This window comes from Leptidea sinapis, chromosome 39 (assembly GCF_905404315.1).
Source record: "Leptidea sinapis chromosome 39, ilLepSina1.1, whole genome shotgun sequence".
In the NCBI taxonomy this organism is placed as follows: Eukaryota; Metazoa; Arthropoda; class Insecta; order Lepidoptera; family Pieridae; genus Leptidea; species Leptidea sinapis.
In genome coordinates this window covers 6,039,227-6,066,249 of record NC_066303.1, presented here as the reverse complement: position 1 = coordinate 6,066,249, position 27,023 = coordinate 6,039,227, and the positions used below count along the sequence as shown (strand labels likewise).

Genomic DNA, 27,023 nt, shown 5'->3' with positions numbered 1-27,023 from the left:
AAATGAAATTTTAAGATATTATAATATGAGACGTAAATAACTTAATAATTCATTTAGTACCTATGTATAATATTAACAAATTCAATGTCATAAAAGTATATTAATTTACATATATGATTATCAAATAGACTAATTCATTTTGTATTGAAAAATTCATTTAAACTATAGAAGCACTTATTTGTTAACCACTGATGCAGTCTTCTTTTAATTCACTTCTTTTGAATTAAAGGAGCATTATTTTCTTTTTCTCTTCCACAGAAATCACGCACCGATGGTATATTTCTTCCGCTACTTTGAATTTTTTCGGCATGCTAACATATGAAATATCACAAATATGAAAGAAAAACGCTAGGAACATCACAGAACGACCCGACAGGAACACCAATATAAAGAAAACATATAATGACTTCTGTCAGAGGTAAAATAACTGTGAACGGACTGTAATTTGTATGAGTTTTTTCCTCTTCACGGCCCTAAGATTTTCCACCCAATAATCAGATCAAAACAACATTACTTTCCAAGTGTGAGAAATGAAATAGTAGATTGTTAACCAAGGGTCGAAAGAATCAATTCCCGAGGTAGTCCGAGTAGGAATTGATTCTTTCGACCCGTGTTAAACACGCTACTTTTCATTTCGAATATGAGGAAAATAAAACTAGTTGTTTATCTAAACTATTTATTGATGATATATAATAATATTATTAGTACCTATTTAAATTTAATTGTCAAAAGTACAATTTGTGAAATTAAAAGTTACATTTTTGTTTGGAATGTTTATGCTGTTTGATATATCATAACAAATCTGGCTGTTCTTGATATATGTAAAAGTAAGAGATGGGTATTCCATCAGACGATGGATTCCATGGCGGATACTCCCTGGAAGTTGTCGGCTGAGCCAAATTGGGGCGTATTTTTATAGTTTCAGTTTATTTGGTTGAAATTTTAGTTTAATTTTGGACTGAATCCTCAATATAGCCTTCGGTGACTGTGCTAGATTTCCAGCCTCCAGTTTTCTTTACATGAAACTCTTCACAGGTACTACTAATATTATTATATATTATCTCTAAATACCTCGGGAATTGATTCTTTTGACCCTTGCTTAATTATTATTATTTAACTTATTTAATGTAAGAGAGTTTATACACTTCAGATACACTTGTGTTGTTTTCATACCTGTTTCACAAATGTATGGCTCAGTCACTCCTTCATAGCTGCCCCACCAAACCATCACTGAAGTCGGATAGTGCCCACGTTGCACTAGTTGGGAAGTTTTGAGCATAAAGACGGTCATTTTGTTTGTTAAAATGTTGCTCAGTCGTAAAAATAATTCTGTGACCTCGCTTTGCGTACAGCTGCATTAGCTGTTTCGTTTATACCACCCTATACTTTTTTAAATTATCAGTTAAGAAATGAGCAGTACGTCTCTTATAGGCTGCAAGTCCTAAGTTATAATTTAAAATACGCGACATGGTTCTAGGTGCTATCTTCCCGAGATTAAATCTTTTGTTTTCGGACAGGATTTCTTCGAATTCTTTTCCTTACTCCTACCACTTTTCCGTACGAACACTACGTGGACGGTCAGATCTTTTTCTGTCACAAACAGAGGTCTCATTGTACCTATTAATAGCCCGGCATACAAACATTTTACTAATACCAAGCGTATGGAGAGTCTTAAAAATTGCATTGGGCTTAGAATAATAACGCTTAGAACGTGTGTAGGCCCAAGCGAAATGAAGCAGTTTCAATGTGGTCGTTTATGACTACATACGTTTCCCGCTGCGTCAGTGTAATTCTGTCAACTTCCAGGATAATCTGTGCGCGAAATTTAATTAAAAAATGACTTACTGTGCAGTAAAAGGGTGTCACAAAGTGTCTTATAATAAAAATTAAGATTAGAAAATCACATTTCACACCTGAATACTATTTCAGAACTTCAAAATTTAAGCTAATACATTCGTCAAAACAGCAAAATATTTTGTAAACAAAACAGACGCCATTAAAAAATATGTTGTCAGCTACGAATGTTCTATATACCCCGAGTTCCTCCACTGGGATAGTTTATTGTGTTTATTGGTAGATTTTGATAGGAGGCTATAATATACGGCGCCACATAATGTTAAACTAAGGGCTTTGAATAGTAGAATAAATATTTCTCTTAAATTACTGAATTTACCATATGTTCGGAAAAAGTTGAGCTCGTGAGAACATTAACGGCCACTCTTTTTAACCGACCTCAAAAAAGAGGAGGTTCTCAATATGTCGGTATGTTTTTGAAGTGAATCTTCTTTATCGACGTATAAGAGAAATTTTATAGCAAATCATCACGATTTTCAGTTACGCGCCAATTTGTTTTTTCGTTAAATTTACGTTAAATTGACATAATTTGCAATATTTTTTAGTTCCGTCCGTTGTTTAATTGCCTTAAATAACATTCAGTGCTATTAAAATTTGATAGGATGGAAATAATGGTTTATATGTCAATCGATATGTTCTCGTTTGAAGTTTCGCTTATTAAGTTAAAATAAAGTGCTATACACTTCCGCATACCCTTAAGGGGTTATTTTTTATTGTAGGTATAGAAGTACATAACTCAGAGTATTATATTAATTCCAGCGTAATGAAAAAATGATTAAAAACAAACGGAGCAGAAGAAAACCTAATCGTGCTCGTAGTTATGCAGATAATTCCATCGAAATGTGGCATATTGCAGCAGATCGTGCCAAATAAAGTAATTTCTTCATGAGAGCAAACAAGCAATTTGGGATCCCTCGTCAGACCATTGTCAATAAATCCAAAAACATTCATAACAAACCATTTGGCTGAACCACAGAGTTATCCATTGAAGAAGAAGCGCACATCGCAGACATAATGAATCTCTCAGCTCAAATGATTGTTGAGTATGTTAATTAATTTTATGATTTATTCTTCAAACAAGCAATAAACAAGCAATTTTGTAGTGCCTGCTACAACTTTGCCTATTAGCTGAAAATTTTAAATAATACTACGCTGCATTAACTGGTGAGGACAAGCACAATGCCTCATGCACACGGACATCAAACACTGGAAGGATAAGTATATTCGAGATGTCCTTCTAGTATTCTCTTCTTCATTTACACAAAGTTGTAGGCAAACTTGCGTCTTTTACAATTTCAAAAGAGACTGCCTCAGACCTGAGAAGAATGGGCGCAAGAAACTCAGCGGACTTTATTTTATATAAAATATGGATTACAACGTGATATCGTACAATAAACCTTTATAATTAAAGAGCCTGAGGGTGTTCGTTTTATTCCCAGTCCGTGGTGTCATTAAGAAAATCGTTTATGCTATAATAACCTTTCGCATAAAATATTCGCATCTACATTTTTGACATTTGGCGCGGTGAATTTAATATATTTGATTTTGTGATTATTTAACAATAAGTTATTGGCGCTAAACCAGTACACGATGTCAGATAGAGCATTGTTTACTTCGTCATATAAAACTTGGCTTCGTTTCACTTTGAATATAAGTGAAGTGTCTTCCGCAAACAATACCACCTTGTGTTTTTTTTCTACAAGGTTAGGTAGATCATAGATCATATAGGAGGAAGGGTCCAAGAATAGACCCTTGTGGTACCCCCATACCGAGAGGAGTCCCAGGAGATCTCCTGCCATTCACCTCGACCCTCTGAATCCTATTATTTAAGTATGAGATCAGAAGATCGAGTGCAGATCCTCTTATACCATAGTGACATAGCTTCCTGGCCAGCGTTGAATGTTGAACACAATCAAAAGCCTTAGATAAATCACAGAAGATACCAAGTGCATTCTGTGATTCCTCCCAGGCCTCAAAAATATTTCTGATGAGTTCAACACCTGCATTCGTAGTCGAGCGTCCCCTAGTAAAGCCAAATTGTTTTATATGAAGTAAGTTATAAGTGTAAAAGTGAGTAAGCATTTGACTTAAAATAATTTTTTCAAAAATTGTAATTAGGGTCGGCAGCACTGAAACAGGGCGATAGTTATTCGGGTCAGAAGTGAGTCCCGATTTAAATATTAGTGTAATTTTACTATACTTCATGAGGTCAGGAAACACGCGATGTTTAATACAGCTATTAAAAATTTGTGCTAGATATGGTGCTATGTTGGAGACGTCCAACATACATTGCTTTGCAGACGACAGCACTGGTGATGTATACAGACCAGTGCCGGGAGAATCTTGTGTCTACTATCGAGTCCTCTCTTGACAAGGTCGCGGAATGGGGTAAATTAAACCTTGTCCAGTTCTTTTACGTCGTTCGTTCAGTTGTCCAGACTCAACTTTGCGCATTAACCACTAAAAAAACCATTCGTCGTATCACCGCTCTTCGACAACACCTCTCTTAAAGAATCGCCTCGTATCGGAATATTGGGTCTCGAAATCTCGAGCGATTGCCAATTCCGTGGCTATCTGGAGGGCAAAGCCAAATCGGCTTCGAAGAAACTAGCTTCGTAAACTAGAGCACGGCAATACTTAAAACCAGCCCAAATTCTAGCGCTTTACAAAGCGCAGATCCGGCCGCACATGGAGTATTGCTGTCATCTCTGGTCTGGCGCACCCCAGTATCAGCTCGATCTATTTCACCGCCTGCAACGTAGACTAGCTCGAATTGTCGGGAATCCAGTGCTCTGTGAATGGCTGAATCACTTGGCGTTGCGTAGAGACGTCGCTTCATTGTGTGTCATCGCAGTGTTCCGAAGAGCTGTTTCACCTGATTCCTGCCGCCGAATTCCACCTTCGCACGACATGCCGCAAGTTAGGATATCATTCCCACCATCTGGTTGTGTGACGGTCCTCCACAGTGCGGTTTTCAAGGAGCTTTCTTCCACGTACTACAAAGCTGTGCAATGAGCTTTCTTGTGCGGTGTTTCCGGGACGATACGACATGGTTTCCTTAAAACAAAGGGCGCACACATTCCTTAAAGGCCGGCAACGCTCCTGTGATTCCTCTGGTGTTGCAAGGGAATGTGGGCGGTTGTGATCACTTAACACCAGGTGACCCGAACGTTCGTTTGTCCTCCTTTTCCAAAAAAATGAAAAAATCTTGATATAATATCCTTTTTATCTTGCAAAAATTATCGCAATTAGTCACCCCTATCACCTCCTAACGGGAATACGCCGAATTACCAATAACCCTGTATACCTACAAGACTTGATTTAATTTGGAACGCAGACGTGTAGGTATACGTACCTATAATAGTATGATATATGTCAGATTTGACATTGAAATAACAAATATTTTGTAAGTACCTGCTTCGGCCTTCGTACAGTAAATAGTTTATTGAGATTCGAGTATTAATAAATATTAATACTTATTTTTTGAATTCAGGATAAATAAAGCAGTAAACACAACAATGATTTAATTTAATAAGTATATTTACGTGTGTTTGATGTATTCCCTCAAAAATGAGCGACAGTAGTAGTGATTCAGAAGAATTTTATGATGCTGAGGATTTCACTCCTGCAAAAGGATCAAAGTAAGTACTTCTGGATAGTTTATTAGATTATGGACTTTGAGTAAGGAGAGCCAGGTGGTTAATAAGGGCTCTTGTTGACATTTAGTAAATACAAGTTTTTGTTGATTAGCAGGGTCAGTATTGAACTATTAGTTAACAATATGTTGCACCTGCCTTTTCTGGCCTTGTGCTTATTGCTCTACTATTACACATTAAACCATCTTAATACACAGTCACACGTTGCTTTATAGTAGTTTTGTGATATCATCACATGTTAATGTATAGAAATGTTTCAATGTGTATTTATTAAACATTTATATTGCAAGTAAGAATATTTTCACAAAAAGAAACAGTGCACTGTTTTAGTATACTTTTAAGCACTGTATTAGTGATTTCTCTGGTATTGTAAGGAAGCTTGACAGTTGTGATTACTTACCATCTCTGTGTGAAGTACCAAGTCACAAATCATAATGAGTTTTCCTTTGACTCTCTGAAAATCCCAATTGAATTCTATAACTCTTCTTGATAAAACCTTGTTATCTGTATAGTGTTACAGAGGTAATAGCCAATTCAAATTGAAATTCAAATATTTTTATTCAAAATAGGATTTAAAATCACTTATTGAACATCAAAAACTACCACCCATTCAAAAGAGACTGCATCAGACCTGAGAAGAATGGACGCAAGAAACTCAGCGGGCTTTTTTTATATAAAATATGGATTACAATGTGATATCGTACAATAAACATTTATAATTAAAGATCCTGAGGGTGTTTGCTTTATTCCCAGTCCGTGGTGTCATTAAGAAAATTGTTTATGCTATAATAACCTTTCCCACACAAACGTTTTTTAACAATTCTTTTAAATTTCGTAACAATCTGTTGCTAGTTTCCACACTGTCAACACTATTACTCCACATTTTATTTAAAGTTAAGTAGTAATTTATATATGAATGTTAATTCACACATTTTGTCTATACTTGCTACCAGGAGATCATCACTATGCAAGAGTATAAGTATTTCTGAAAAATCCAATTTATCAGAAAAGGAGAAAACCCCAACAATAAAGACCGAAGATTCTTCCAGATCGTTAATAGCTGCTGCAACAAAGGAAACTCCAGTTGATGAAAAATCAACTGTTAAAAATGTAAGTTTTATATTAATTTTTTCTAAATAATAGAATGTAGCTTTACTCCTTCACATTTCTTTCCTTAGTCTCTTTATCAATAATAATCAACAAATAAGTTAATATGAACGGCATGTCTTTGTTTGTGCAAGAGCTAGTTTTGAATTATAGTAAATGGTCAAAACTGTTGTTTTATTCCTACAGGTCCAGGAATATTTCTTTTAAAATTCATGGATTTGCTGTTTGTATTAGCTTAAAGCTTTTAAAATTTCTACTTGATTTTTTTTTTATGGAATAGGAAGACAAACGAGCGTACGGGTCACCTGTTGTTAAGTGATCACCGCCACCCACAATCTCTTGCAACACCAGAGGAATCACAGGAGCGTTGCCGGCCTTTAAGGAAGATGTATGCACTTTTTGTACTTATTTGTGTAGAAGTAACATTGCAACAGTAAAATAGTGGAACACAAAGGTATACAGTACTCTGTGTTATTTTATTATTTGAGTCCTAAACATACAAGTTGTTCCTTTTATATTTTTAGGTTTTTTTCTTATGAGCCTAGTAAGACACCGATTCCGTGTGATATATTAACATTGAAATGATTCTTGACTTGAATACCCAATATTTTGATTATCACCACAATTGGACGTAGTTCCTGAAAAAACTTTCCAAGCCATATACATCACATTTTAAGGAATTCGTGTTTAAAGTTTAATAAATATTAGTGTATTCCATACATGTGGGTTGGGTTACTAAGTCATGATGTCCTTTATAGAGTGACAGTAGGGCTGCCATTTTTTGTCAGTCCGTTAATATGAATCATGTGACCAATTTTGACATGATTGTGGTTTTGGAACGTTTTTCTGGAATTACGTCCAATTGACCTTGTCACTTTGAAGCCTTCCATTTAAAGAGGCGGAGGTGATTAGAATAACACTTATCCAATTCTGTTAAAGAAGGAATCTTGTAAATAAATGTTGTGTATCTCGGAAACTTTGGATCAAATATATTTATAATAATACATGAAATTACATAGTTTCAAAATTCAAATTTCAATCCTTAATTTTACTTTTGGGGATGGTGCTTATATTTGCAAAGCAAATTAACAATATCGTATTTTTATGAAAATAAACCAACCAATTTATACAGTATATTAAATTAATTTCCCATTTAGTATATCATATAAATTGGTAAATAAATTGTCATACTAACGACAAAGTAATTGCGTTTTATCTTAGATTAACATGCTGAGATAGATTTAAGTCCATGCTGACAAAGAAGTGGGCAGAGCTACATATAAAATTGTTTTCTGATAGGTGGTCCAGGGTCGGCGCAGGTTTCAAGAGCTGCGACGTTGTATGCAGACAGAGGAGGAAGATGACAATGATGCTATTACACCAGCTGAATACACATATGCACACCCATTTAAGTAGGTATTGATGTTATTTGCCACAAACTAAACAGAGGGTACTTTAATAATTATGTTTGATTGATGTGCGACTTAGAATTTCTAAATCTAGATAGACTATAGAGCCTCTTGGTGCTAGATAACCAATGAAAATAGGCCAGTTTTATTCGTTTAGTGTGTGTGACAAGCTACGTCTTACACTCGCGATTTGTATGTCACTTTGTTTTAGTTTATTGCATTGCTCAAAATAAACTGTCAACCTCAGTTTTTTCCATAAACTTTGTATACTAGTGTAATAGACAAACACTACAGCGAGACTAAATTTAAAATGTTCACGTGTAGCTAGTCTTACAGGTGTGCTAGTGAGGTGTGTAGCATTTTGCTATTTAACCGACTTCAAAAAAGGAGTAGGTTCTCAATTCGTATGTTTTTTATATGTTTGTTATCTCAGAACTTTCGACTGGGTGAATCGATTTTGATAATTATTGTATTATTTAAAAGCTCCCGTGTACTCCTATTGCAATTTGGTGTAGTCTGACAATGGCATCCATGAGAAAACCATAAAAGTCTTAAATTTGCTGTAAGTATGTGCGCGACAAATTTACAATATCGCGCCAACCGAATTCATTGATTCTTTTTTTTATTGGAAAGGATATATTTCAAAGGTAGTTTGGTGAGAGTTTGGTTAGGTTCTGATTATGGGATCCATGACAAACTAACGGAACTATTCAATTGAATAACACTAATCTAATAGTCCCCAAGCCAATAATCCGCTATTTCTATCAGATCTTTTATGATATCTTATCATATATCTATGATATCTTCTGAACCTAGGGACTGATGGTTTAAATATGTCCACCTCCTTATACAGAGAACAAAATATGCGATACAAACTAGAATGTTGACCATAATTTGTGCGTGTTGTGGGTAGGTTGAACATTTTCCTATAAATTATGCGGCTGCAATGGCGTGGGACTGCCAAGTTAATTTTACATAATAATTGAGATAAACTGATTCATGGCCTCATTGTCTATGATACAAATATAAAATCTGAAATTTTCCTTCGCTATACAAGAGGCGTCATGTCAAAATGCACAAGTCTAGGATTCGTAGCAGACTAACTGACGACAAAGATTATTTGAATTACATTTAAGAAGTAAGGAATTTCGTTTTCTCAAAAACGAAATTCTTCACGACATACTTCATCATAAAGACTTTAGACCATACTATTACAAACGCACCAATCACAGATCGAATCAAGATCATTTTGAAGTATACTCTTCTGTAGATCGAATTTCTCGATAAATTTTTAAATCGTCTGCAACAATTGGAAATTTGGATTTAAATTTTGTGGCTAGATCGTTCACAAAGACCAAGAAAAAAGGAGCACAAAATGGGAGACCTGTGGAACCCCTGATGGCACGGTTCTTTACATTTTGGGAACGGTTCTGCCAATAGGATTGACACCACCGCAGTAGAGAGCCACATATTCTTGCGTGACCAAATTTTTCAATGAGCAGTTCGTGGTCAAACACATCGAAGGCCTTAGATAAATCAGTGTAAATAGCATGCAATTCGTGGCCATCTGTGAAAGCTTGACTAATGTCACTTACAAAATTCACCAGTTAGTAGTTTATCTACCATGTGCCATCTACCAGAAATCCGTGCTGTATGGCATAAGGTGGAAAAAAATATTTTTTTGGTTCAGTAATTCAAGCAGCTTACCAATAGCAAACAAAATTGAGATGGGCCGGTAGTTAGTAATATCTCCTAGATCTTAGGGTTCTCTCTGCATCTTCTACCGCATTTATCACGGGGAGTGCTTAGAGGAGCTGTTCGGGTTGATTCCAGCGGCCGAATTCCACCATCGGACATTACGTGCAAAGTACCATCCGCATCACGTAGACGTCTGGAATTCCACAACCGCGCGTTTTCTTCGAAATTTCTTGCCTCGCACAGCCACTTTGTGGAATCAACTACCGGCAGCGTTCTTCCCGAACAGATACGACTTAGGGACCTTCAAGAAAAAAGCATACTCCCACCTTAAAGGCCAGCAACGCATTTCTTGACACACCTGTTGTTGCGGATGTCCATGGGCGGTTGCCTCACCTCTCCCCATCCCGTGAGCCTCTTGCCCGTTTGCCCCCTCTCATATAAAAAAAAAAAGATCTCCCTTCTTGTGAATTGGACTGAAGTGCGCTACCTTCCATCTTGAAGGAAAAGGTCCACATAATAAAGACTTATTGAAAATCATTCTTAGCGGCTCAGCCAATTTCGTGCCACAGGCCTTAAAGAAAGCAGGAGATATAGAATCTGGACCAGGTCCTTTATTTGCATCTAGGCTTTTGAGCGCTGATATGACATATGGGTCCGTAAACGACATAAACTAAGTGAGAGACGTTTTACATTCGACGGTTTCGTTGTGTTTAGGTCTTAAAAATCAATCCAATTAATATCATTGTATGGTGCTTCCAGAGCGATGGTTATTTTCAAGACATGCGTAGGTAAAGCGTGCACTACCGACACGCTTCTGTGATTCCTCTAGTGTTGAGACTTGAGATTATGGATTGCGGTGATCACTTACCATCAAGTGACCGTACGCTCGTTTGCCATGTATTCTATTCTTCATCTGTGGCTTCTGTGGTAGGTATACCACAAGCTGACCAATGTCACGTTAAAGTAGACCACCTAACTTAGAGTATTTGTTTTCTAATTTTAATGGTAGTGATCGGTGCTAAAGATTTTTTTTATTACAATAAGGGACAAGACGAGCAGGAGGTTCAGCTGATGGTAGTTGTAACGCCCTGCCCATGACATTGCAATGCCGCCCCGGATTCTTAAAAAACCTACAAATTCTGAGGGGCACTACAACTGCGCTCGTCACCTTGAGACATAAGATGTCAAGATTAAGATTGAAACAAGTTTTATTTTCACAATTTTTACCTGAAACAAATATGCTGTTAGACTATAAAGGAAATACACAAATATAATTACTTAAATTATTAAATACTAGCTGACCCTACAGACGTTGTTCTGTTCATAATTAAAAAAAAAACTCGGCGAAAGGAATATTCCTACCAATTTTCAAGTCTCTAGGCCTTATGGTTCCAGAGATATCGTGATGAGTCAATACATAGGTGGAAATATCTTATATATATCTATAGATAAGTACTTGTTATAATTTACAACTTTATCTTATTCTTTTTAATATATTTACACAAAATATTCATTAATGAAGTGAAAGCTAGGAAGAGGAGACATTTATAGGTATTTGGGCGGGGAATTTCAGCAGGAATAAAATTTTACACGGTTGCTCTCTTACGGCCCTTCCCAATATTCATTCTAGCTCCGGTTGTGGTCTACTGGAGATAAAAATCGTAACTATCGTTGACTTTTCCGTCCCAGTAAACTTATCTAGGTAACTCACCTTATCCGTACACGCTGTCTGTCAATGGGAAGACGTATAGCTTAGCAGCGATAGAAGTTTGTGTGGAAATTGCAATTCACGTGTCCCAATATAAAGCGATAAGACTGACTTATCGGGTATATTGGGACAGCTTCAGATTACTGACAGTAGAAGGTAGTAATTTATCTCTATCTGTAGATAGTATATTGGGAACGGCCGTTAATCTATAAAAAACAGGGTAAGACACAAAACCAGTAGAACATGCCAGGTAATTATTGACATGCTAGATATTATGCAATAATATTGTTGTTGATTCTTGTAAAAACAGTCGCGAGTTGCGACCATCCGTAACGAAACTAAGTACCTAATATCGGATTCGAATTGTAAATTGCAATCTAATGAAGTGTCTGTAAAAGTCGTGTTTATAAAGTGCCTTATTTAATTATGTGTATAAAAGTCAGTTCTTAATTATTTTTTCTTGGTGAGTTAAAAGTTAAAGTATTTATATCTTATATCTTTTGTAGTGGTAAGCTCTGCCAAAAGTACCTATCTACATCCAATCTATACTAATATTATAAAGCTGCAGTGTTTGTTTGTTTGTTTGAACGCGCTAATCTCTGGTACTATTGGTCCGATTTGAATGATTCTTTTAGTGTTGGGTAGTCCATTTATCGAGGAAGGCTATAGGCTATGTTTTTTTTTCAAAATTAGGGATCCGTAATAAAATTGCTATTTTGTAACACAAGGTGTAAAATCGAAAACCTATTTTTGCGTGCGCTGCAAAAACTATTGACAATAGAACAAAATGATGTACAGGCTATTATATAGGCAATATTTTATTACTTATAAAACTATCGCGTGAATTATACTTTATATGGCAAAACAACGTTTGCCGGGTCAGCTAGTATATATATATAAATATGTATATTTGGTATATCTGAGAATAGATCGTAATGTATTTTTATAGCACAATAATTTTATTATTGATATTTTTTTTATTAATTTATAGGGCAACGTTTGCCGGACCAGCTAGTATCTTTATAAAGGTTTGAAATTACATTTTACCCTGAAAAGCCTTCCTCGATAAATGGACTATGAACTACTGAAAGAATCATTCAAATCGGACCAGTAGTACCAGAGATTAGCGCGTTCAAACAAACAAACAAACACTGCAGCTTTATAATATTAGTATAGATATGTAGTAAAATTGTTATTATAAACTATACATGAAAATTTATCGTACTACAATTATTATATTCAATTGCCATCTTGCAATAGAAGAACAAAATAATATAAAAATCGCGATGGGTTTGATCGTGGGTGAAATGGGTGAAAATTTGAAGTTGTATGTATATTTCAATAATAAAATAAATAATTTTGGTCAAAAAAAAATATTTTGGGGCATCATTTAGGGGTATGAAAAATAGATGTTGGCCGATTCTCAGACCTACCCGAAGTCCAAACAAAATTTCGTAGAAATCGGTTCAGCCCTTTCGTATGAGTTTGGTAACAATTAGATCTAAAGTAAAACTGCATTACTTCATGTGCCTGTTTCTGTGATTTAAGTTTTTGTGCTTCTATTCAAATCGCGATATCGTTCATTTCCTTTATGTGTGTATTCACCCTAAATAGTTTTATTTATCGGGAAGTTATGATGAACTCTTCATTTTCCATCCCTGTTGCAAGTAATGTGGTCACGGGTCGACTGGCAAATACGGGTGGATGAATCTTTATATTGTTTTTAAGCAAAGATATCTGTTTATCGTATTCCTTAAGTTTTTTGCTACTTTTACTCTTGGATTTCCCTTATTCGTCACTAGCAACAAAATATAGGGAAACATAGTTTTGAATGAGGGTTTTTACGTAAATTTACGCCACTAGTTGGCGCTACTTTGTCAAGAGATCTTGCGCGCTGTGAGGTTTTTGCTAGTGTCATAGCGTACAACAGAAAACAATAACCTTACTTATTGACTCAACCCGAGTCACTCATAACAATGTTTTGCAAGTGTTGTTTACATTTAGTTGAATGTTTGCACGTTTCAGAATAATATCGCACGACACAATGAGTATGCAGAGCATGACGTCACTGGGCAGGATCGGCAGGATCTTGAGTGGAGCAGCCGAGTCGCACCGTGAGTTACGATGAAGTTTTTTTTTTATGGCACTAAGGGACCAGACGAGCAGGACGTTCAGCTGATGGTAATTGATACATCCTGCGCATTACAATGCAGTGCCGCTCAGAATTCTTGAAAAACCTAAAAATTCTGAGTGGCACTACAATTGCGGTGGTCGCCTTGAGACATAAGTCTCTTTTGTCCAGTAATTTCACTAGCTACGACACCCTTCAGACTGAAACTAAATGCTTACACATTACTGCTTCACGGCAGAAATAGGTACCGTTGTGGTACCCATTATCCGGCATCCTGTCTTGCTTTCTATGTGTGACTATATTTTAGATGAGCAAATTCGTGGGTAATCCTCGACGCTGGCTATTAAAATATAGAGGGTATAAAATTGGTAAGAGAAATCAACAAATTGACAGTTATCTCTCTATAATATTGGTATAATGTAGGCTTATATCATTTATACGTCTAGAGTGCATAGTTTCTCAACCTTATTTTGCTCACCGCCCACTTTGAGAATATGTTTTTTTCTAGAGTATTTTCGTGTATTTTTTGCCTTTTTAGACTATATTTTTCAATCTACCCACGCCCCATCTGCGCCATCTCGATGAAATATAATATTCGATGAAAAAAAAGCCCGCTGAGTTTTTTGCGCCGATTCTTCTCAGGTCTGAGGCATTCATTTTGGAATGGGTGGTAGTTTTTTGACTTTCAATAAGTGATGTCACATCCTATCTATATACATAAAAATGAATTGCTGTTCGTTAGTCTCGCTAAAACTCGAGAACAGCTGGGCCGATTTGGCTAATTTAGGTTTTGAATTATTTGTGGAAGTCTAGAGAAGGTTTAAAAGGTGAATAAATATGTAAATGCTCGGAATTAAATAAAAACAACAATTTCATTATTCCTTTGATGTATCCCCCGTCGCGTCGTTCAGAAATCAAATTGAAAGAATAGTTTAAAATGAGTAAGCTAATTAGAATTTTTATATCTTTCCAACTTTCTCACGAGGTAAAAAATAAACTTAATTTAAACTTACTATAGTTGGTAGATTACTTACAGCTGTTAACTATCTATCAGATTATTTTTATATAAATTGATAAAATATGTTTTAAGAAATAAAGATCTTTATAAGTACTACGTGTTTTGTCATGTGTTTATGCGGACGAAGTCGCGGGTATCAGCTAGTTTTGAATAAAAATATTTGAATTTGTATTTGTATATTGGTTAAAATTTTTGTTTGTTTGTCGGTGCTTTTGTACACGCATATCAAAAACAGAAAAAAAAATAAACGCCGAATTCTATACTTATCGGACTTTTCTTAAAGAGCACAATAAGTAGGTACTTTTATTCGAATGGATACATTCTGAAAAAAAAAAGAATTGCCTAAAAAGCAATTTCATATAATTTTACAATAGCTATGTGGCCGATACATACAGTAACACGTACACTATACCTACATACATTTACACAACACATAACTGTTATTACTATCTATTTACTATTTATTATTACTAATTATTATTATCTATAATATATATTGTCTTACACTACAATAACTACAATATTAATATTCACAAACATACAAATTAATATTAACAATAATCCCACATATAATATTCAGTATTGTGCAGTGGAAATCCACCGCTTGTAACCGGTGAATATTGCGCCTGCGCAGAACGAATATCGTTCAACGACCCGCGCCCGCGCCGGTACAGTAGTCGTGTCTTGATCATTCGCCGCGAAGCCCGTGTCGCTTGTCTATAAGATTTACCTACTTTGCAACTGTCGTGTCGTAATATCTGTACCTCTAATTACTGTGTTTCTCCTTCTTTCTATATTGCAATGGTTTAACTTCATGTGTATCAGTCTACTTAATGTGTGTGTGAATTGTTAAAGTATATTAAACTGTCATAGTGTTAGAATTGAATTAGTTTTATTAAATCGCCATCAATACCACCATATCACTACTGATAGCCACTCAACGACCATAACTGGTGACCCCTGAAGAACACAAGTATACCAGATAATCCAGGTACAACTATGAGTGATAGCAGTGAATCTGTAACAGATGTTGGTTCGCGTAAGGACGACAACGTGACAACGCGACGAACTCGACGAGTGCGCGTTTCCACTGAGCGTGAAAATAAAGGAATGCAGATTTTAAAAATTAAAGTTCCCCCGTTCTCACCCGAGGATCCGGAATTATGGTTTGCACTTCTAGAAGGTCAGTTTCTAAGCCACTTTATTACTGATGACGTCACAAAATTTTATAATGTGACAAATAATTTAGACGTGCAGTTTGCAAAACATGTGAAGGATGTAATTATTAACCCTCCACCTAACAATAAGTACGACAAGATTAAGACAGAGCTTATTAAGCGCTTATCCGCTTCGCACGAGAAAAAGGTTAAGCAATTGTTGACGCACGAAGAGCTCGGTGATAGAAAACCTTCACAATTTCTGCGACATTTGCAAGACTTGGCTGGCCCTTCTGTACCTGATGACTTTCTCAAATCCATGTGGTCCAACCGACTCCCGCACAATATCCAAACAGTACTGGCGTCACAACAAACCCAATCTCTGGAGCAGCTGGCAGACCTGGCAGACCGTATCCATGACCTCACGTCACCGTGTAACGTCGCCGCTGCTTCCTCAAGCAGACATACATCGAACCAGTCAGATGAGATTGCGGAGTTAAAGAAGATGGTTCAGCACCTGAGTCTTAAGCTGGAAGAGCACACTAAGACTTCTTGCTATTCTATGGACCGCTCGAGACCACGTGACCGTCGCCGCTCATCATCGCGACACCGGAACCGGTTAGAATCCAGCTATCGCAAGTTCCCTGTGTGCTGGTACCATAGCAAGTTCGGAGCACAGGCGCATAAGTGCCTGAAACCATACGACTACAACAAGGCGGGAAACGCCGCCGGCAGTCGGTAGTGGCGACAAACGACTGTCCATCGTATAAGGGTCGCCTCTTCATCACCGACCGCAATATGAATGTCCAGTTTCTGGTGGACACCGGCAGTGATCTTTGTGTCTACCCTCTCTCTGCGCTTCGTGAACGTCGAGCCAAAAGTAACTTCGAGCTCACCGCGGCCAACGGGTCTGTTATAGATACATTTGGTTTTATTGAGCTCAACTTAAATCTAGGCTTACGGCGCAATTTTCCATGGAGATTTATTGTAGCTAATGTAACCAAGCCAATTATAGGCGTTGATTTTCTTGGTTTTTATAATTTAATAGTAGATTGCCGACATCAACGCTTACTAGACAATACTACAACCTTGTCAGCAAATGCTTGTATTGCTAATAATAATGTGTTTTCTGTTAAAGTTCCAACAGGCGACACGCGCTTTCACGCTATTTTGAGTAAGTATCCGGAAATCACACGTCCCGCAGGTACGCCTGCGTCTCCAAAGCACAATACGGTACACCACATTAGGACCACACCCGGCCCTCCTATTTCATGTACCCCTCGCAGACTGGCACCGGATAAACTTAAAATCGCCAAGCAGGAGTTTGAACTCATGCTTAGCAATGGTACAGCGCGTCCCTCTGATAGTCCCTGGTCTTCTCCCTTACACCTTGCACCCAAGAAGGAAAACGGCTGGCGACCTTGTGGTGATTATAGGATGCTTAATGCACGGACCATACCTGACCGTTATCCTATTAAGCACATCCATGACTTCACCCACGCTATTTCTGGATGTACTGTCTTCTCGACAATTGACTTAATGAAGGCCTATAATCAGATTCCCGTTTTTAAGGAGGATATACCGAAAACCGCGATCACTACTCCCTTTGGCTTGTATGAATTTCCCTTTATGACCTTTGGTCTAAGGAATGCTGGTCAAACTTTCCAAAGGTTTGTTGATGAAATGACGAGAGGCCTCGACTTTTGCTACTGTTTCCTTGATGATTACTTAGTCTTTTCAAGGAGCGAAGCCGAGCACGAAGCCCACCTTCATCAGCTATTCAACCGCATGAAGGAATACGGCGTCCTCGTCAACACGTCAAAATGCGTCTTCGGTGCACCAGAGGTAACGTTTTTAGGTTATCGAATATCTGCATCTGGCATTAAGCCATTAGATTCTAAGGTTCAGGCTATAATAGACTTCCCCATACCTGCGACAGTCAGACAACTCAGGCGATTTTTAGGGATGCTCAACTTCTATAGAAGATTTTTACCCAAGTCAGCTGCCATACAAGCCCCTTTAAACGCTTTACTTACTGGCAACGTCAAAAATTCGCATTCTGTCGACATTACAGGAGAAGCTCTATTAGCTTTCAATGAGTGCAAGCAAAGTCTGGCCAATGCAGCATTGCTAGCGCACCCCGACTGTCAGGCGGATCTTGCTCTTGTAACAGATGCTTCCGACCTGGCGATGGGTGCAGTGTTGCAACAATACAAAAATAACATATGGGAACCTCTCGCATTCTTTTCGAGAAAGCTGAGTCCTTCTCAACAAAAGTACTCGCCATATGACCGGGAGCTATTAGCTATATACGACAGCATTAAATACTTTCGTCATATGCTAGAGGCAAGGCATTTCACAGTGTTTACTGACCATAAGCCGCTCAGTTACGCTTTCAATGAAAGGAAAGCTAACTGCTCACCAAGGCAATATCGTCACCTCGACTACATCTCACAGTTCACGACCGATATCAGACACATATCAGGCAAAGACAATGTCGTCGCTGACCCACTGTCGCGTGTCGAAGAACTACAGATGCCAGTAGATTTAAATGTTTTGGCCTCATCGCAAGAGTCAGACGTGGAAATGACTCAACTTTTGAAAGATTCTTCACTTCGTCTGAAAAAGTTGAAGCTTCCAAACTCTCACATGGAGATTTATTGTGACATCAGCACCACAACGCCTAGGCCCTTTGTCACTAAAGACTTGCGGAGACAAATTTTCGATAGTCTTCATAGTCTCAGCCATCCAGGCGCTATCGCAACGGCTAAACTTGTTTCCGAGCGATTCGTTTGGCCTGGAGTACGCAAAGACTGTCGTGAATGGTCTCGTCAATGTGTGCCATGTCAACGGGCAAAGGTGCATCGCCACGTTACTTCTCCATTGGGCAATTTTGATCTTCCCCGCGCTCGATTTGCTTTTGTGCATGTCGACATCATAGGCCCTCTGCCCATTTCACAGGGGTATCGGTACTGCCTAACAGCGGTGGATCGTTTCACTCGCTGGCCTGAAGTAACACCTATGGTGGATATTACCGCTGAAACGGTTGGGAAGGCATTAATATCGTGGATATCCAGGTTTGGATGTCCTACTGATATTGTCACTGATCGTGGTCGACAGTTTGAATCGTCACTTTTCCAATATCTTGGAAAAATGATCGGATTCAAGCATCGCAGAACAACCGCGTATCACCCAGCCTGTAACGGGCTAGTCGAAAGATTCCACCGCCAACTCAAAGCAGCTATAATGTGTCACGCGGATTGTAATTGGGTAGACACATTACCCTTAGTCCTGCTTGGGATAAGGAGTGCATTCAAAGACGATCTTAAGTCATCTTCTGCCGAACTAGTGTATGGTGAGCCACTACGCCTTCCTGGAGAATTTTCCCAGGCTGGTTCTTTTAACAGCACAGATATTTCGGATTTCACCTCTCGTCTGCGCCAATTTACAGCAAAGTTAACACCGATTCCAGCTTCTCGTCACTGTAAAGACAAAATTTTCGTCTACAAAGACCTTATTTCGTGTAGTCATGTATTTTTAAGAGACGACACAGTACGTGGTGCTTTACAGCCGCCTTACACCGGGCCTTATGAAGTTCTGGAACGGGGTGAAAAGACCTATAAAATACAAGTCAAAGGGAAGAGCGTTACGGTATCCATAGACCGACTCAAACCGGCCTATATACTGATGAACCCCTCTAACGAACCTCTTCCTATTCCCACTCCTATCAACAACCACCAACCTAGCCCTGTACTTCACCCTGACCCTATAGAGCAGAGTGCCCCAGCTCAGGGTGACATCAAAAGGACTCGTTCAGGCCGCACAGTCCGATTTCCAGATTATTATCGCCCGTAGTGACGGTCTCTGGGGGGGAGTGATGTGGCCGATACATACAGTAACACGTACACTATACCTACATACATTTACACAACACATAACTGTTATTACTATCTATTTACTATTTATTATTACTAATTATTATTATCTATAATATATATTGTCTTACACTACAATAACTACAATATTAATATTCACAAACATACAAATTAATATTAACAATAATCCCACATATAATATTCAGTATTGTGCAGTGGAAATCCACCGCTTGTAACCGGTGAATATTGCGCCTGCGCAGAACGAATATCGTTCAACGACCCGCGCCCGCGCCGGTACAGTAGTCGTGTCTTGATCATTCGCCGCGAAGCCCGTGTCGCTTGTCTATAAGATTTACCTACTTTGCAACTGTCGTGTCGTAATATCTGTACCTCTAATTACTGTGTTTCTCCTTCTTTCTATATTGTAATGGTTTAACTTCATGTGTATCAGTCTACTTAATGTGTGTGTGAATTGTTAAAGTATATTAAACTGTCATAGTGTTAGAATTGAATTAGTTTTATTAAATCGCCATCAATACCACCATATCACTACTGATAGCCACTCAACGACCATAGCTATATTTAAAATTGGTACATGTACCTACATTATGTAAATAACTTGTAAATACTTTATGTTAAAATTTGACAAAAATTGAAAATTGAACAAAGCATACAAGATTTTATGACGATACGTCACTCGAACGGATAGCTCAGTTGGAAGAGCACTCACACGGAACGCGAGAGGTCGTGGTTTCGAGTCCCGCATCGTTCATAAAATTTTATTTGTGTATATTTTCTAACTTTTAGCGAACATACGAGATAACATTGGTATGGCACCCTCGGCCACATCCAGGGAACCCTCGACGATATCCGACGAGCCTACTGCAGCGAAGAGACCCCAAAATGGTGAATTTTTTTTTATTATATATTCTTGATAATGTTATGTATGTAAGCACATAAGAGAATTATCTACACACTTTAATAACTATTTTAACACCAAGATCAAACATAAACTTATACTCGACCAAGTCGAATTAGTAAATGTTTTTGGGCCGATGTACTTATAGGCTTTTACAAAAAGATCCTAGAAAATATTCAAAACAAATGTATTTAAATTAAAAAGAATCGTTAAAAACGTTTGTGTGGTAAAGGTTACTATTACATAAATGACTTTCTTGATGATATCGCAGATTGGGAATGGGGCAACCGCCCTCTGGCTATTAAATAATAAATTTTATTATACGACTAGCCGACCTAGCAAACGTTGTATTGCCATATAAAATACTGAAAAAAAAATTAATAATTAAAATTTTTGGGGTATAAAAACTAGATGTAACCGATTCTTAGACCTACCAAATATTACATAGTACTACAATTATTGTATTTGATTGCCATCTTGCAAACCTATAGCGGATTTGTGGATGGAACAGAAAATAAAAAAATTGTCAAAAAAATAAATATTTTGGGGAGGGTCACCCTTATCATTTAGGGCTATGAAAATAGATATTGGCCGATTCTCAGAGCTACCCGATATGCATACAAAATTTCATACAAAGTCGATTCAGCCGTTTCGGAGGAGTTTGGTAACAAACACCGGGACATTTTATAATGCTAAACTTTTATGAACTATAAATTTTTATAACTTACCCAATACGTCATAACACACATGCTTTTTCCTACTTTCTTCATTTTGCGAACGGCAAATTGTGGATTTATCGCCCCACGATTTTGGGTTCCGCCCGAGCGCTCTTACCAGCTGAGCCAACTGCCCGAGTGACGCATCGAACGTAAATCCTGGCATGTCTTGTCGCATCGGCCATAAATTATGGTTACAACTTTAATTTGTATAATTAATCCCAGAAGTGAGGGATGACACTGAAATAACATAATGTAACACCTTTTTGCTCTTAATAGTGATTTTCATTATTATAACACTAGAAATAAGGGATTGCTTGTAACTAATTCTAGTAGGCTTCATAAGATGCATAATAGCTTTAAGGGTAAATGTATACACTTCTATAATAAAGTCCCAGCCACTGTTCAGGCATTATCTATAAATAAATTTAAATGTTTTATAAAAAAAATGGCTCTGTCGTAAATCCTATTAATCCACTACTGAATATCTAACCTGGGACTAGATTGTGAATATTTTATAGCGATAGAAATGACTGTACAATATTGTATATTTTTATTGAAAAGAGCGCAAAAAATATGCTGGGAGAGTTTCTTTTTTCCTTGCGCCGCTTCTTCTCTCTCAGAGCGCCATTTGTTTCCGGAGCGGTAGTAGTATCTAGTAACTACTAACTAACACAATATCTGATAACTATCAGAAATGGCATCAAAAATAATTCTAAAGGAATCAATTTTGAGAAAATAAATGCCTTTTGCCTTTTGTTACTTTCGCTCTTGGTTCAGTTCTAGCGATGGCCGAGCCGGACGTGATAGCGAGCACGAAAGCGAACAGCTTGAAGCAGAGCCGGCGTGCGAGCGGGACCGCAATAGTCACCGTGTGCGCTCCGAGCGGGACGGAAGCACGGCCTGTGTCGCTCACCGGGCCCGTGGCGCCGCCTAGGAGAAAGAAGCGAAGTAAGTATGGTACCCACGCGTTATTCAAATTCAAATATTTTTATTCGAAATAGGATTTAAAATCACTTATTGAACGTCAAAATCTACCACCCATTCAAAAGAGACTGCCTCAGACCTGAGAAGAATGGGCGCAAGAAACTCAGCGGTCTTTTTTTTAATTTAAAATATGGATTACAATGTAATATCGTACAATATACATTTATAATTAAAGAGCCTGAGGGTGTTCACTCCATTCCCAATCTGTGGTATCATTAAGAAAGTCATTTATGTTATAGTAACCTTTACCACACAAACGTTTTTTAACAATTCTTTTGAATAACGTTATACTTTTGTTTTGAACATTTTCTGGGATCTTGTTGTAAAAGCATATACATCGCCCAACAAAAGACTTACTAACTCGACCCAACCGAGTAGTAGGCACAACAAGTTTATGTTTGTTCCTCGTGTTAACATTATGAATGTCACAGTTTCTAGAAAATTCCTCAATGTGCTTATGTACATACAAAACATTATCAAAAATATATTGAGAAGCAACAGTCAAAATGTTTATTTCTTTAAATTTTTCTCTTAATGATTCTTTAGGACCTAGGTTATAAATCGCGCGAATAGCCCTCTTCTGCAGCACAAATATTGTGTTAATATCGGCAGCACTGCCCCATAGCAATAAACCATCGGACATAATACTATGGAAATAACTAAAATATACTAGTCGCGCCGTATCTATGTCAGTTAATTGTCTAATCTTTTTAACCGCGTATGCTGCAGAACTAAGTCTGTTCGCCAATCCTTCAATATGGGGGCCCCATTGTAATTTGGAATGTAGAGTTATGCCAAGAAATATAGCAGATTCCACCGGTTCTATCACCTCTCCGTTTAACAAAACATTTGCATTTACATTTTTGACATTTGGTACGGTAAATTTAATGTATTTAGTTTTCTTGCTACTTAACAATAGGTTATTAGCGCTAAACCAGTACACGATGTCAGATAAAATATCGTTCACTTCGTCATACATAGCTTGGTTTCTTTTTACATTGAAAATCAGTGAAGTGTCGTCCGCAAACAATACTACCTTATGTTTAAGCATTACTGTGTTTCGGTGTAAAGTGCGCTGTAGCTATTGAAATTACAGGGCAAACGAGACTTAACATCTTAATTGTAGTGCCGCTCAGAAATTTTGCGGTTTTCAAGAATCCTGAACGACACTACATTGTAATAGGCAGGGCTTATCAATTACCATCAGTTGTAATTGAACGTCCTGCTCGTCTCGTCCCTTATTTTCATAAAAAATAATCATATCCATACACCGGTAATCATAAAAAGTCATTGTGGCACATTGCCGTTCGCAAACAGACGATTGCTTGCTGACGTCACACAGACGATAATATTACAAAGTCAAAACCGATCGGTATTCCAATGCACGGAGTTATACAATCTATACCAGGGGTGCTCAAGCTTGAATTGCTGGCGATCTACCTCTTGTTAGACTACGATCTATCGACTCTGAGAGCCTGCAAGTATGTATGATGAAGGATTGTCGTCTTGGTAGGTGCATCGTGACATGCATGTTAGTTTTGCGTACAATATGCATTTTATTCGTTGACTTATAAAATGTATATCGTGCACAGAACTACCTTGAGGTAAGAGTAGGTCTGCTCTGAAATTTCAAAGAAAAAACTCATAATTATTCAAAATTGCGATTTTATTGGCTTTTCTTTGACAAGTACCGCGCGTTCGCCGCCTTTTGCCGCTAGCAGGGGATTATTTCGATAAAAGAAAGTGATGAGGGGGTTATTGTGTGGATTGAATAAATGTTAGTAGTTTATTCATAACATCTTGTTTTAGTTACCTAAATCAATAAATAAAACAAATCTGTGAATATATCGGATTTTTTTTCTCGAGATCGACTCAAAACGCACTCGCGATCGACAGGTCGATCGGGATCGACCGTTTGAGCACCCCTGATCTATACTGTCTGTTAGGTCGAAGATCCAAACTCACACAAGAAGGCAAAACTTTAAAGGCCAATTAATTAGTCAATTCTCAAACCTATTTGGACATGAGATTTAGCTTTGGGAATCGGCAAGTATCAGTCATTTGATTTTTAAAAAGTTAATGATGTCATTTTACTGATTATGTAATGTGCTTTTATCTACACCCATGCTTTAAATCCTCTATTAAAGATTCTGAAACAGTTAGCTTATTGACAACATTAAAACACCCAATGTTCTAATAACCATTACATCACCCAAAAGAGTGTTGTAATGTTGTACTGAATTTCATAACAACACTCCTATGTTTTTTTTTATCCCTTCATGCGCAAAGAGATTCAACATACAGCCACATTCTTATTGCTCGATGCGTGGTATCTGTTTGAATTTCAAAATAGGAAAATTTTCGTTTACGCGCGCTCCACACTCCCAGAACGTCGCGCGCTGTAAAAAAAAAGTAGGTTATTCGAATCCCCGCCATTTTTCTTCGATATTTTTATTGTTTTGTTTACAAAAAATGAGCGATTCATTTTAAACGCTTCAAAAGAACATTATATTCGAGTGAATTTTAATTATTGCACTATACTAAATGTAAATTACTACTAAAATAAATAATTGTTTCATTAATACTTAGTTTATTTGTATGTAATCAATAATGAATGATATTAGGTTACTACGAGTACTAGGACTGGTGTTTTAATGTTAGCAGTAAGCTAACTGTTTCAGAATCTTTTAGAGGATTCATATTCTGGGTGTAGATAAAGTCTTGTATGCAACTGTTGATAATTAGGTTTTAAAACACTCATGTGATACTATTATCACATTCGTGTTTTAATACCCCTTATTACACAACAGTTACATAAATAACTATTGATATCAGTTTAAAGTTTTTCGATATTTGTTATAAGTTACGGAATAATCGCCTGGTCACACGTATCGATGACACCTGTATATGCATGCGGCTGTCTATCTGTAAAGTAATAGTTATGTTATAGTTTGATGTGTTTGTCAGACAAGTTGCACGGGTCGCAGTCCCTGTCGACGACGGATTGCGATAACCTGAGCGTGTGCACCGACACCGACGATTACCTGCGACGTCGTCACTCGCCGCGTCTATCCGAGGTATGTCCGTGAATACCGGGCCGCCATCTTAGTGACGTCACGTGCAGTCGGCAACAAAAATCTTCAATTAGTAGCACCGTTTGCAAATTGAACGAAAATAATGGGACAAATGATGTTGATAAATGCGACAACGCCGCAAACTTACGGCCGTTCCCAATATACTATCTACAGATAGAGATTCTACCTTCTACTGTCAGTAATTAGCTGTCAATAATCTGAAGTTGTCCCAATATACCCGATAAGTTATCGCCTTATATTGGGACGCGTGAATTGCAATTTCCATACAAACTTCTATCGCTGGTAAGCTATACGTCGTCCCATTGACAGACAGCGTGTACGGATAAGGTGGGTTACCGTCGATAAGTTTATTGGGACAGAAAAGTCAACGATAGTTATAATTTTTACAAGTAAGAGATAGACTGAATATTGGGAACGGCTGTTAGACAATTGTATATTATGTTATCTGTTTCCAGGTAGATACTTTATATGGTTACCTACTTTCAAAAAAGCGCAAACTTTATGAAAATAAGGGACGAGACGAACAAGGCGTTCAGCTGATGGTAATGGATACGCCCCCCCCATTACAATGCAGTACCGCTCAGGATTCTTGAAAAATCCATAAGATCTAAGTGGCACTACAATTGTGCTCGTCACCTTGAGACATAAGATGTTAAGTCTCATTTGCCCAGTAATTTCACTAGCTACGGCGCCCTTCAGACTGAAACACAGTAATGTTTACACATGACTGCTACACGGCAGAAATAGGCGCCGTTGTGGTACCCATAATCTAGCCGGCATCCTGTTCAAAGGAGCTTTCCACTGGTAAAAAGAAAAAACTCCTTCAAAGACCACAACTGCTTTCCCTGCCACTTTGAAGAATCATTTGCCGGATGTTCTATTCCCCAACGACATACGGACTTTAGTTTGTCATACTGCTAATTGAAAGTTGTTCCTGAAAAACGTTCCAAGCCACAAACATCACCCCCCTTATTCATAATAGTCTGCTAACTTAAAGCATAACTAATTCTCACTCTGTCTTCTTCTATTGAACTAAGTCAGAACGAGAAAAAACACTCCTTAGCGGCTGTTTAAAGTTAGCGGACCATTATGAATGAGGGGACACATTTTAAGGAATTCGTTTTTAAAGTCTAATAAATATTAGTGTATTCCATATATGTGGGTTGGACTACTAAGTCATTTAAAGAGTGACAGTATTGCTGTCATTTTTTGTCAGTCCGTTAATATGAATGTGAGCAGTTTTTTGTTCTTAACTCAATTTCGACATGATTGTGGAGTTTGGAACGTTTTTCTGGAATTACGTCGATTTCAATGGTCGAGAACCCATATCCTGATCTTTTGTATTGAAGAAACTGGTGGCTGTTTTTGACTTTTCATACTTAATAGTCATTGAAAAACTTAAAACTCGTTCGTATCTTAAATTATTTACATATTGTTGACTTACGACAACTACGTTTAATATGTGCCCTTGCAGCAGGGATGTTACTAAATTCTTTTGGCTTACGGTATTGCATCCCGTGCCAATGTGTTACTGAGAATCTGGGAATATCCTGGACACCAAGATGGTTGACTACTCACTGTTGTTGTGATGTCTAAAGTCTGTTAACTTGTAGCACACATAGAAACCCTGTCACCATAGCTGATAGAATAATAATAATAATAATAATATTGACACACACCACACAAATTATCT

At 37.5% G+C, this 27,023-nt stretch overlaps 1 protein-coding gene across 4 annotated transcripts in view; it reads left to right on the top strand.

Moving 5' to 3' along the window:
• The first annotated feature begins 5,277 nt into the window (after window positions 1-5,277).
• LOC126976004 (WD repeat-containing protein 44) overlaps window positions 5,278-27,023 on the top strand; it is a 52,748-nt gene continuing 31,002 nt past the window's right edge. For all 4 annotated transcript variants that reach the window (XM_050824136.1, XM_050824132.1, XM_050824135.1 and 1 more), the window contains exons 1-7: window positions 5,278-5,495; window positions 6,464-6,620; window positions 7,917-8,029; window positions 13,458-13,546; window positions 20,421-20,519; window positions 22,029-22,199; window positions 25,203-25,312. In XM_050824136.1, coding sequence (XP_050680093.1) covers window positions 5,425-5,495; window positions 6,464-6,620; window positions 7,917-8,029; window positions 13,458-13,546; window positions 20,421-20,519; window positions 22,029-22,199; window positions 25,203-25,312 — 810 coding nt within the window. In that variant the 5' untranslated portion in view covers window positions 5,278-5,424. The remainder of the gene's footprint in view (window positions 5,496-6,463; window positions 6,621-7,916; window positions 8,030-13,457; window positions 13,547-20,420; window positions 20,520-22,028; window positions 22,200-25,202; window positions 25,313-27,023) is intronic.